This window comes from Oncorhynchus masou, chromosome 12, assembly GCF_036934945.1.
Source record: "Oncorhynchus masou masou isolate Uvic2021 chromosome 12, UVic_Omas_1.1, whole genome shotgun sequence".
In the NCBI taxonomy this organism is placed as follows: domain Eukaryota; kingdom Metazoa; phylum Chordata; class Actinopteri; order Salmoniformes; family Salmonidae; genus Oncorhynchus; species Oncorhynchus masou.
The window spans coordinates 64,675,169-64,688,697 of record NC_088223.1 but is presented as its reverse complement, the minus strand read 5'-3'; the positions used below and the strand labels follow the sequence as shown (position 1 = coordinate 64,688,697).

At 40.1% G+C, this 13,529-nt stretch overlaps 1 protein-coding gene across 5 annotated transcripts in view; it reads right to left on the bottom strand.

Annotated features, from left to right (window-relative positions):
* Positions 1-11,517, bottom strand: part of LOC135550661 (ubiquitin carboxyl-terminal hydrolase 25-like) — a 58,159-nt gene extending 46,642 nt beyond the window's left edge. For all 5 annotated transcript variants that reach the window (XM_064981677.1, XM_064981673.1, XM_064981675.1 and 2 more), the window contains exon 1: positions 11,261-11,517. In XM_064981677.1, coding sequence (XP_064837749.1) covers positions 11,261-11,302 — 42 coding nt within the window. In that variant the 5' untranslated portion in view covers positions 11,303-11,517. The remainder of the gene's footprint in view (positions 1-11,260) is intronic.
* Positions 11,518-13,529: the final 2,012 nt, after the last annotated feature.

The following is a 13,529-nucleotide window of genomic DNA, read 5'->3' as shown; positions in this document are numbered from 1 at the left end:
TCCACAACAAAGCCATCACCTACAGAGAGATGAACCTGGAGAAGAGTCCCTAAGCAAGCTGGTCCTGGGGCTCTGTTCACAAACACACCCTACAGAGCCCCATGACAGCAGCACAATTAGACCCAACCAAATCATGAGAAAACAAAAAGATAATTACTTGACACACTGTAAAGAATTAACAAAAAAACAGAGCAAACTAGAATGCTATTTGGCCCTACACAGAGAGTACACAGCGGCAGAATACCTGACCACTGTGACTGACCCAAAATTAAGGAAAGCTTTGACTATGTACAGACTCAGCGAGCATAGCCTTGCTATTGAGAAAGGCCGACGTAGGCAGACATGGCTCTCAAGAGAAGACAGGCTATGTGCTCACTGCCCACAAAATGAGGTGGAAACTGAGCTGCACTTCCTAACCTCCTGCCCAATGTATGACCATATTAGAGAGACATATTTCCCTCAGATTACACAGATCCACAAAGAATTCGAAAACAAATCCAATTTTGAAAAACTCCCATATCTACTGGGTGAAATTCCACAGTGTGCCATCAGAGCAGCAAGATTTGTGACCTGTTGCCACGAGAAAAAGGCAACCAGTGAAGAACACGCACCATTGTAAATACAACACATATCGATGCTTATTTATTTTATCTTGTGTCCTTTACCATTTGCACATTGTAAAAACACTGTATATATATATATATATAATATGACATTTGTAATGTCTTTATTGTTTTGAAACTTCTGTATGTGTGATGTCTTTTATTTTTATTGTTTATTTCACTTTATATATTATATACCTTACTTGCTTTGGCAATGTTAACACATGTTTCCCATGCCAATAAAACTTGAATTGAATTGAATTGAGAGAGAGGCGCAGAGAGAGAGAGGCAGAGAGAGAGAGGCAGATGAGAACATGACAGGACACACGTCACTCTTCATCAATTCATTAGCGGAACACATAATCAGCAAGAGCACAAAATGTCTGACAATCTTTACTGAACCAAGCTAGATAAGCTGCGGTGGGGGATGTATTGCAAGAAGGCTACAATGTTTTACCGAATCCATGCAGACAGACAGGCATTAGCTGGTGAAGAGGACAAGACTGCACTGTGCACTCATGTCTGCCCTGCTGGCGCATGTCAACCCCAGCTGGGGTGCAAGGGCTTACCACCACACAATGGCCGTGTCCATTAAACAATGAGCCAGTGCATTACACACCCTGGTCGAGTGCACTCCAACACTCCAAACAATGACGGAGAGCACTTCCTGCCAGGACCTGAGGCTCAGGCCACTTTACTAGGCCCTAGGATTGCAGCCATAGAGGCTAGAACATTAAGTGCACTGCTACAAGTGGCTGTGTGCTGCAAAGATACCATCATGGAAACCCCATGTTTGCCACAAAATAAACATGGGTGCAGGCAAGTCTAGAGTGTCTGTCGCACAAAGTTTCCCCTTACAAGGAGGTCAGTGCCAGTGAATGACACCAGCACAACGGGCCTGGCTGCCTGCGAGAGTCCACTCTGAGGCTTTACGACATATTAAAGGAATGAGCATTCTGCATTCCAAAGTGTTGCAACACCAAGAAGTTTACATATCCTGTATCCTATATGAGTGAACTTGGTCCTACATGCAACAAGGCATGAAATCAGTCAAAACATTGGCATATTACATCCTGTGTGTTACTACCTAGGTTTATTGCAATTTTACAGGGCATTCTACACACAATACCTCATAATGACAAAGCAAAAAAAATGGTTTTTAGAAATGTTAGCAAATTCATTAAAAATACCAAAGTATTCAGACCCTTAGTCTCCCAGTCCTTGCAGCTGAAAAACATCTCCATAGCATGATGCTGCCACCACCATGCTTCACCGTAGGGATGGTGCCAGGTTTCCTCCATACGTGACACTTGGCATTCAGACCAAAGAGTTCAATCTTGGTTTCATCAGACCAGAGAGTCTTGTTTCTTATGGTCCAAGAGTCCTTCAGGTTCTTTTGGCTAACTCTAAGTGGGCTGTCATGTACATTTTACTGAAGAGTAGTTTCTGTCTGGCCACTCTACCATAAAGGCCTGATTGGTGGAGTGCTGCAGATGGTTGTCCTTCTGGAAGGTTCTCCCATCTCCACAGAGGAACTCTGCCAGAGTGACCATCAGGTTCTTGGTCAACTCCCTGACCAAAGCCATTTCCCCCAATTGCTCGGTTTGGCAGGGTCTTGGTAGTCTTGGTGGTTCCAAACTTCCATTTAAGAATGATGGAGGCCACTGTATTCTTGGGGACCTTCAATGCTGCAGAAATGTTTTGGTACCCTTCCCCATATATGTGCAGACACAATCCTGTCTCGGGACAATTCCTTCAACCTCATGGCTTGGTTTTTGCTCTGACATGCGCTGTCAACTGTGGGACCTTATATAGACAGGTGTGTGCCTTTCCAAATCATGTCCAATCAATTGAATTTACCACAGGTGGACTCCAATCAAGTTGTAGAAACATCTCAAGGGTGATCAATGGAAACAGGATGCACCTGAGCTCAATTTCGAGTCTCATAGTAAAGGGTCTGAATACTTACGCAAATCAGGTATTTTGTATTTTTTAAATAAAATTTGCAGAGATATCTAAAAAAAAAATGTTTTTGCGTTGTCATTATGGGGGGGGAATTTATTTAATAAATGTTAGAATAAGGCTGTAACGTAACTAAATGTGGAAAAGGGAAAGGGTCTCAATACTTTCAAACTGCACTGTATATGGCCTTATATAACTCAATAACATAACTAGGGATGCACAATATATCAGTGAACATATCGGAATCGGACAATATTATCTAAAAATGCCAACATCGGTATTGACCCGATTCCTAGTTTAACGCCAATGTGCAAAACCGATGTCAAAGCTGACGTGCATACTAGAGGTCGACCGATTAATCGGAATGGCTGATTAATTAGGGCCGATTTCAAGTTTTCATAACAATCGGAAATCTGTATTTTTGGACACTGATTTTGGCGATTTTTTTACACCTTTATTTCGCTTAGCAAGTCAGTCAACATTCTTATTTTCAATGACGGCCTAGGAACGGTGGGTTAACTTCCTCGTTCAGGGGCAGAACAACAGATTTTCACCTTGTCGGCTTGGGGGATCCAATCTTGCAATCGTACAGTTAACTAGTCCAACGCAATAACGACCTGCCTCTTGTTGCACTCCACAAGGAGACTGACTGTTACATGAATGCAGTAAGCCAAGGTTAAGTTGCTAGCTAGCATTAAACTTACCTTATAAAAAACAAAACAATCAATCATAATCACTAGTTAACTAAACATGGTTGATGATATTACTAGATATTATCTAGTGCGTCCTGCGTTGCATATAATCTGATTTAGCATACAAGTATCTGATTGAGCGGTGGTAGGCAGAAGCAGGCGCGTAAACATAAATTCAAACAGCACTGTTGTGCGTTTTGCCAGCAGTTCTTCGTTGTGCGTCAAGCATTGCGCTGTTTATGACTTCAAGCCTATCAACTCCCCAGATGAGGCTGGTGTAACCGAAGTGAAATGGCTAGTTAGCGAGCGCTAATAACGTTTCAAACGTCACTCGCTCTGAGCCTGTGGTTGTTTCCCTTGCTCTGCATGGGTAACGCTGCTTCGATGTGGTGGCTGTTGTCGTTGTGTTGCTGGTTCGAGCCCAGGGAGGAGCGAGGAGAGGAACGGAAGCTATACTGTTACACTGGCAATACTAAAGTGCCTATAAGAACATCCAATAGTCAAAGGTTAATGAAATACAAATGGTATAGAGGGAAATAGTCCGATAATTCCAATAATAACCACAACCTAAAACTTCTTACCTGGGAATATTGAAGACTCATGTTAAAAGGAACCACCAGCTTTCATATGTTCTCATGTTCTGAGCAAGGAACTGAAACGTTAGCTTTCTTACATAGCACATATTGCACTTTTACTTTCTTCTCCAACACTTTGTTTTTGCATTATTTAAACCAAATTTAATATGTTTCATTATTTATTTGAGGCTAAATTGATTTTATTGATGTATTATATTAAAGTTAAAATAAGTGTTCATTCAGTATTGTTGTAATTGTCATTATTACACACAAAAAAGTTACAAATAAAAACATTTTTTAAACAAAAATAGTTTAAAAAATGTTTTTATTAAAAGCCAGCTGACTCATCGGTATCGTCTTTTTTGGTCCTCCAATAATCGGTATTGGCGTTGAAAAATCATAATCGGTCAACCTCTAGTGCATACCTATATAACGGAGTGACACTACGTAGAATTTTGCGCTACACGTGCAACACAGCATTCATAACCTAGCCCACAACATCTGCTGTGTGGATCGAGCAGTCAACGAGTCAAGCAGTCATTTGAAAGAGTAAGAACATTTCAGCGAGACAACTCACAGGCGAAATCCATTGAAGCCAAGATAATGGATAATGCCCTTGACAATCAACCATTCTCTGTCATGGGTGATGTTGGCTTTCGCGACTGGTCGAGCACCGGTACACACTACCAAGTGAGCTATTTTTCAGATGTTTCCCTACCGGAGTTACACAGTAATGACGTCACTGCTATTAGCTTCACGACATACTATGGAACGCCGTTTGGGTCTTTACGTGTCAAAAAAAATGTCAAATTACACTATTGACATTAACACTATTTGACGCGTTAAATAAGCTTTAAATTTGACAAGTCAAATAACAGTTCTATTATAGAGTGTGTTATTATTGTGTGTTCTGAATTTGCAAGTGCAAGCGCCACCACTACTATTAGTAGAACTGTCAAAGCAGTAAAAAAAAAATCTGCAAACAAGCAAACACCGGTCACGAATGATGTGTTCACAATACCGCATTGGTAATAAAGCCTTATTTGTTCGACCGCAACTTCTGGGGTAGCTCGCTTTAGCTTGGTACCTAGCTAGCACCAATACAACCAGCCTGAAAACAACGACCAGTAGAAACTGCTGTCATTTTCATTATTCTTAGCAATGATTTAGGAATCCTTGTGAGTAAGTATTAGCTAGGTAGCCACTTCCTGTTCGCCTATTGAAATTGATCTTCAGTTCATGAAAATAAATCTAGCAACTTACCCCTGTTGCCCAAAGCTAACGTTATCAGCAGCCAGCTAGCTTCATCTGGCTAGTGGGGCTCAACCGGACCTGGTTGTGTTGTGAAGCTAGCCACAATAAGGATTAGGCACAATAGTGGAATTTGCAGTTTGTCTCTAAAATAAAAGTACCTCTTTGAAAGTGACGCAGAAGGTTACACTTGGTAGAATCATGCCATATTTAGACTAGATAATGTTAAACAAGCTGGGATTGTGAAGCAATGAAATGGGGTATCAGTCTACTTGGTGACACCCACAGAACACAACTGTTTAATTTTTTTTATTTTTTTATTTTACCTTTATTTTACTAGGCAAGTCAGTTAAGAACAAATTCTTATGTGTTTACGGAAATATTAGCATTGTAGCTCTTATCGCGGGACTGTGACTGTGTGAAATCATCTCCCCAGTCAGCCTATTGTGTGTATTGACATTGATATTGCACTGTACAGCTTTACCTAAGGCTGAGCATCAATGAAATGGGGTATCAGTCTACTCAATAACCAAGATATTTTTTACGAACGTCCTCCTCAGTGTTATCAGACTCAAACATCCATGCAGTGTTGTTTATACTCGGGAATAGTGGTCAATACACATAGGTTGGCAATAAATGTGATTCAATTCACAGTAGTTTCAGAGTCCCGCAATAAGAGCTACGACGCTAATGTTCTCTGGGTGTCACTGAGTAGACTGATACCCCATGTCATTAATCCACAATCCATAGTTAAGGCTGTACAGTGAAATAAGTATGCCCACAATGCAATTCAAAAGTATAATACATCGAGTGTGATTTCAACAGAATGTCATTGTTTTTTTATTTTGAAGGCTAACCACAAAGTCCACTAGTGGCAAATCCTTATTGTGGCTAGCTTCACATAGATGGATCTGACCACCATTAATCAAATAAGAACTGTACTATAAATTAGGGTTATTTTAGATAATGACAACTAGCTATATAGTTAGCTAGCTATTTATACCTACTGAAACAGATTATGTCGTTTTGCTATGTTTTTGGGGAAGAACATTGTGTGCATCCATGAGCTAGTTTGCTTTTTTTTATGACCAGCACTGTAGGTGCGTTAGACAACTTTACCACTATCATAGCATACGTATCAATTAATAGTTGTGACATATGAAATACGAGTGATAGTGTAATAACTACGTAAAAAAAAATGTATGAACGTGTTAAATTATTGTGACGTGCAGTCATATTCAGGTCAACAAGCTTATTTGACACAAATAGTGTTACTTGATGGGTATCTTTTTCTGACACGCAAAGACCCAGACGGCGTTCCATAGAAATCCTGGTTGCGAATGAAACGACTGAACAACGAAACTGCACAGCAAGTAAGTTAAAGAGATTTTGGTTTTGATTATGTTTTACTGGTAATGGGGACATACAGTTGAAGTCGGAAGTTTACATACACTTAGGTTGAACTCATTAAAACTTGTTTTTCAACCACTCCACAAATTTCTTGTTAACAAACTATAGTATTGGCAATACGGTAAGGACATCTACTTTGTGCATGACAAGTAGTTTTTCCAACAATTGTTTACAGACAGATTATTTCACGTATAATGTTCTGTATCACAATTCCAGTGGGTCAGAAGTTTACATACACTAAGTTGACTGTGCCTTTAAACAGCTTGGAAAATTCCAGAAAATTATGTCATGGCTTTAGAAGCTTCTGATAGGCATCATTTGAGTCAATTGAAGGTGTACCTGTGGATGTATTTCTAGGCCTACCTTCAAACTCAGTGCCTATTTGGGGCGGCAGTGTAGCCTAGTGGTTAGAGCATTGGACTAGTAACCGAAAGGTTGCAAGTTCAAATCCCCGAGCTGACAAGGTACAAAATCTGTCGTTCTGCCCCTGAACAGGCAGTTAACCCACTAGGCCGTCATTGAAAATAAGAATTTGTTCTTAACTGACTTGCCTAGTAAAATAAAGGTAAAAAAAATTTGCTTGACATCATGGGAAAATCAAAAGAAATCAGCCAAGACCTCAGAAAAAAAATGGTAGCCCTTAGGAGCAATTTCCAAACGCCTGAAGGTACCACGTTCATCTGTACAAACAGTAGTACACAAGTATGAACTAGAGATCAACCGATGATGAGTTTTCAACGCCGATACCGATTATTGGAGGACCAAAAAATCCAAAAACGATTAATCGGCCGATTTTTAAAAATGCATTTGTAATAATGACAATTACAACAATACTGAATGAACACTTATTTTAACTCAATATAATCCATCAATAAAATCAATTTAGCCTCAAATAAATAATGAAACATATTCAATTTGGTTTAAATAATGCAAAAACAAAGTATTGGAGAAGAAAGTAAAAGTGCAATATGTACTATGTAAGAAAGCTAACGTTTCAGTTCCTTGCTCAGAACATGAGAACATATGAAAGCTGGTGGTTCCTTTTAACATGAGTCTTCAATATTCCCAGGTAAGACGTTTTAGGTTGTGGTTATTATAGGAATTATCGGACTATTTCCCTCTATACCATTTGTATTTCATTAACCTTTGACTATTGGATGTTCTTATAGGCACTTTAGTATTGCCAGTGTAACAGTATAGCTTCCGTCCCTCTCGCTCCTCCCTGGGCTCGAACCAGCAACAGCCACCACATCGAAGCAGCGTTACCCATGCAGAGCAAGGGAAACAACCACAGGCTCTGAGTGAGTGACATTTGAAATGCTATTAGCGCGCGCTAACTAGCCAGCCATTTCACTTCGGTCACACCAGCCTCATCTCGGGAGTTGATAGCCTTGAAGTCATAAACAGCGCAATGCTTGATGCACAACAAAGAGCTGCTGGCAAAACACACGACAGTGCTGTTTGAATGAATGTTTACCCGCCTGCTTCTGCCTACCACCGCTCAGTCAGATACTTAGATACTTGTATGCTCAGTCAGATTATATGCAACGCAGGACATGCTAGATAATATCTAGTAATATCATCAACCATGTGTAGTTAACTAGTGAATATGATTGATTGGTTTTTATAAGGTAAGTTTAATGCTAGCTAGCAACTTACCTTGGCTTACTGCATTTGCGTAACAGTCTCCTTGTGGAGTGCAACGAGAGGCAGGTCGTTATTGCATTGGACTAGTTAACTGTAAGGTTGCAAGATTGGATCCCCCGAGCTGACAAGCTGAAAATCTGTCGTTCTGCCCCCTAAACAAGGCAGTCATTGAAAAGAAGAATGTGTTCTTAACTGACTTGCCTAGTTAAATAAAAGGTATAAAAAAATAATAATACTTTTTAAAAATATATATATATATATTTTTTTAAATAGGCGCCCAAAAATACCGATTTCCGATTGTTATGAAAACTTGAAATCAGCCCTAATAATCGGCCATTCCGATTAATCGGTCGACCTCTTGTATAAACACCATGGGACCACGCAGCCGTCATACCACTGAGGAAGGAGACGCGTTCTGTCTCCTAGAGATGAACGTACTTTGGTGATCGAAAAGTGCAAATCAATCCCAAAACAACAGCAAAGGACCTTGTGAAGATGCTGGAGGAAACAGGTACAAAAGTATCTACATCCACAGTAAAAACGTGTCCTATATCGACATAACCTGAAAGTCCACTCAGCAAGGAAGAAGCCACTGCTCCAAAACCGACATAAAAAAGCCAGACTGGGGTTTGCAACTGCACATGGGGAAAAAGATTGTACTTTGTGGAGAAATGTCCTCTGGTCTGATGAAACAAAAATAGAACTGTTTGGCCATAATGACCATCGTTATGTTTGGAGGAAAAAAGGGGAGGCCTACAAGCCTTAGAACACCATCCCAACCATGAAGCACGGGGGTGGCAGCATCATGTTGTGGGGGTGTTTTGCTGCAGGGAAGCTTGCGGAACCTTGTGGAAGGCTACCCAAAACATTTGACCCAAGTTAAACAATTTAAAAGGCAATGCTGACAAATACTATTTGAGTGTATGTAAACTTCTGACCCACTGGGAATGTGATGAAAGAAATAAAATCTTAAATAAATCCTTCTCTACTATTATTCTGACATTTCACATTCTTAAAATAAAGTAGTGATCCTATCTGACCTAAGACAGGGAATTTTTACTCTGATTAAATGTCAGGAATTTTGAAAAACAGAGTTTAAATGTATATTTGGCTAAGGTGTATGTAAACTTCTGACTTCAACTGTACGCAAATGCCAACAAACTAACTTTTAGGTCAGTGTGGCGTGTACATGTAACCTTTATTTAACTAGACAAGTCAATTAAGAACAAATTATTATTTACAATGACGGCCTACCCTGGCCAAACCCGGACGACGCTGGGCCAATTGTGCGCCACCCTATGGGACTCCCAATCACGGCCAGATGTGATACAGCCTGGATTCGAACCAGGGGCTGTAGTGACGCCTCTTGCACTGAGATGCAGTACCTTAGACCACTGCGTCCATGTGTGTGTTAACTATTTAACTGTACTAGAATGCTTAAAAAGCCGCTAAAATGTTAAATATCAGGAAGGAAAATGGCAAGGAAAATAATGAATATCAGACAAAAAAATTCACATCGGTGCATCACTAAACATGACCATAACATACCTCCTGCTATTCTGAACTAAGTCAATAGAGAGTACAGTCTCTAATGTTGCCAAATCCTATCATCAACACCAATCAAAGGATGTGGTGCTGGATGGTAATCTGAGGGATAGTAACACCCTCAGACAAATCCCATGACTGTGTAATAAAGCAGTTAGGTAGCCATCTTACCTAAAGAATTGAGTTAAGTAAACAGCTGCTATGGTATGAGGACTATACTGTCAGCAGCCAGCTCACTAAATCAATGTATCGTGTGCTTCATATAGCTAATGTTTGTGAACAACCGAACCAATGACTCACTCTGACCTGTAACAACCTAATTAAAACGAGGACTTCTTCCCCCAAATCACATTGTGGTGTGGCTATGATGTGTATACCATTTTGAAATCACAACAATGATTCATAGCTATCTGCATAGTTGTACTAGATACGGGTTTGTCAAATATATATTCGTCAACGTAACCGGTCAAAATTAGCCAACACACTGCCTCTCAGCAAGCTTACAGTAATGCAATTGCATTCAGACTCATCGTTGCCACTCCTGCCTGGCAGTCACAACACGTAAACAAACATATCACAACAGTAATTTTAGTAACATTAGCAAACCAGCTCAGGCACACAGACAAATCATGTGCTGGGTCAAGTGTGGCTGACTTGTATGACGAAACCAACAGTGACTTGTTATCTTATAACCCAGCAACAGTCAACTAACCCAATGATTTCTAACAAGCGGTTTCTAACGTCTTAGCTGGTTAACGTTAGCTACCCCACAAGACGAGAAGATCACACTGGCCTAAAACTGTCTTAACTTGACCTAGCTAACATTTAGGCAACCAGTAACGACCTTGGCTATGTTAAATTGACGACATTAGCTAGCTACCCAGCAAGCTAACTGTTCCCTTCAAATAGGCGTGTCACTGTTTGTAAAGTTACGTTAGTGGGGCTACCTGTAACTTTAGCGCGCTAGCTAACTTGTTGGCAATGTATCAAGCTAGCCAACGTTAGCTAGTTAGATACGTTAGCAATCTGGCCTCGTGATTTGTTTGAGAAGGGGATTATTATTTAACGATGCATGTTTGTAAATACTAAAAGATCACTCGATTGAGAAAAGATCGAACGATCTGACGCCACACTTGGAAAACAACAATTAACTTGAATAATGTTTACATACTATTTTACCCACTTCATAAGTTATATATTATTCTGGTCGAGGCCTATCCTAGTAATATAACACCTTTTACACACCTTTTATATTACTATAACTACTGCTCATAACGTGTCTACACACCAGCATATACATAGTATACATTGTTATATCCTTACATCCTAGACTTGCACATTGCTCGTTCTAATACTTCTTTATTGTTCATTCCTTTCGTTTTACTTTTGGGATTTGTTGGAATTGTTAGGTTGGCACTAGGAGCATAACATAAGCATTTTGCTACACCCGCGATAACATCTCCAAAATATGTGTACGCGACCAATTACATTTGATTTGATAAGCAAGCTAGCTATCTTTCCCTGCCAGATTTGCTAGCAAGCAGACGGAGAAAACATTGCCACTATGTAGACATACCTTCTGCGAATGCTGTTGGAGGACATTCTGCTCCACGGTCATGGCCGGTTGAGAATGCAACGAAAATAAATTAAATCCTAAGCTAAAAAAAACGAGTTATAGCCAAGTAAAATAACAGTTAAGATGTCCCCCAGTTATTCAGCGCGATAGCGGGCGCCATGGGAAATGCAGGCATGGAGGAAAACATAGGCAAAGACCGTGAAAAAACATACGGAGTTGTTACCGTAACACGATCGCTTTTCTGTTTTCGAGTTGTACTGCCTTGTTGAACTGCATTTACGTCACGGATCTAGCTTTAGAATGACGCAATGAACAACTTTCAGTTCTGCAATGTTGAATAGTTTCCATTTCCATTACTTCCAAATCGAAAACAATCATTTCAAACCAACTATTCGGATTTAGGCAACATGTCAGCTTCACTATTAAAGGTTTTAATATATTTGTGTCTTGTGTGATTACAAATGACTAAAAATAGGGGTAATATTATGTGTGTTATTAATGAATAGAGCAGAATATAATAATTGTATTTTTCCCAGAGAGAAAAAGACAGCCTTGATATGATTTGTGTATTTGTTAGAATACATGTTTAAATGCCCTAAATGTGTGGCGTAAGGTTAGGGACCAAACTCATAATCCGTTTTATATTTTTTAACTTAACAGAGCCCACATGTGATATATTTGTAGATCACAACAAATACAAAGACAAAATGTTGGTAACAAATTCACTGGTATGTAAATTGTATTAATTTTCATGAGAAAAAAAAACAGTATCACTGTTCAATTGGTTGTGTCATACTTTTCTGGCTTTGAAGTAGGAAGGGGCTTTAACGTGGCAGCTCCGAAAAGCACTTAGAGAGACCCACAATGGATATAAAAAATATATTATTTTTGTTTTGTTTCAATACCCGGTACAATAGGAGGCTGCAATAAACCAATAGGTGTCGTCTGCCATAAAACGTTAAAGAAGAAGAAGAAGAGCAAGAGCAAGAGCAAGAGCAAGAGCAAGAGCAAGAGCAAGAGCGAGAGGAGCCACTGTGAGAGGTTTTCATTGGGCTGGAAATGGTGGCGAGTAGTGAGGACGAAATGGAGGAAATTGAGATCAAGTTGGTGAAGCAACAGCTATGCTGGAATTCGAACAATATGAGTGTCAGTTCTGATGGTATGGAGCGGGAGGATGAGGGTCAAGGACCGGAATGGCTGGCAGTGGAAAGACATAGGAAGTAGAGAGATCATGATACAGAAAGCAGTGGAGTGTCTAGTAAAGAAGCATAAAGAGGGCCAAGGTAGGAAGCAAGAGTAATATGTGTTGGAGTGGAAAGTGGTGATAGTGTTTGATGAGATCACAGGGCCTCACTTACACCCTATCTGCCAATATAATGCAGTAAAGAAAGAGGTAGTTGAAGTGAAATTAGCTTGGTTCATTGTAAATGGTAGATTGTTAATATTTTGTGGTTGCCAGGCTCTGCAAGAGAAGATTCTGAAAATGGAAAAGCTTAATGGGAAGAAGATTAAAAGCCATGCCCCTGGTGCTTATGCTAGATGGAGGGGAGTCATCACTGGGAGTCCCAATATCTATGTCCACAGATTATATTAAAGAAAATGTGATCGGAGGAAGAGTGATTGAGGCCAAAAGGTTGATCAATAGGAAAGGAGATCAAATAAGTGAAAGCCTATCAGTGCTGCTGGGGGTTGACAAGGTTGGGCTTGGGAAAGTACAGATAGGATTCCTTAGTTTCAATGTCAGAGAATTTGCCCCATCCCCATTGTGGTGTTTTAAATGGCAAAGAATGGGATATGTAGCTGTTCTTTATAAAGGAAGGACAAGATGTGCCAAGTGTGGAGGGGAACATGATTACGGTGAATGTGGGAGCAATGTGAAGATTAAGTTTTGTAATTGTTGGGGGGAACATAGTGCAGCATTTGGTGGATGCCAGGTGTAGGGAGAGGCTAGAGAGGCTCAGAGATATAGAATTAGTCATGATGTATCGTATGCAGAGCCCGTAAAACAGATTGGTGGAAGTACAGTGTGGAATGATGGAGCTTCCATGGCAGCCCCTGTAGTAAGTGGACCTAATGTCGGGGCTGGTGTTTCTGCTGATCTTGGCATTGTTTGGAGGCCTGTTCAGAAATATTGCACTCATGAATGTGTGGTGTCAAAGGACACTGATAATTAATAAAGTTGACATCATAGCTTTTATTGGTAAGATGGCAAAAGAGGTATTGGGGTAACAGATGTTACTGTTGAAATGTTTGTTGAGATGCTGAACAA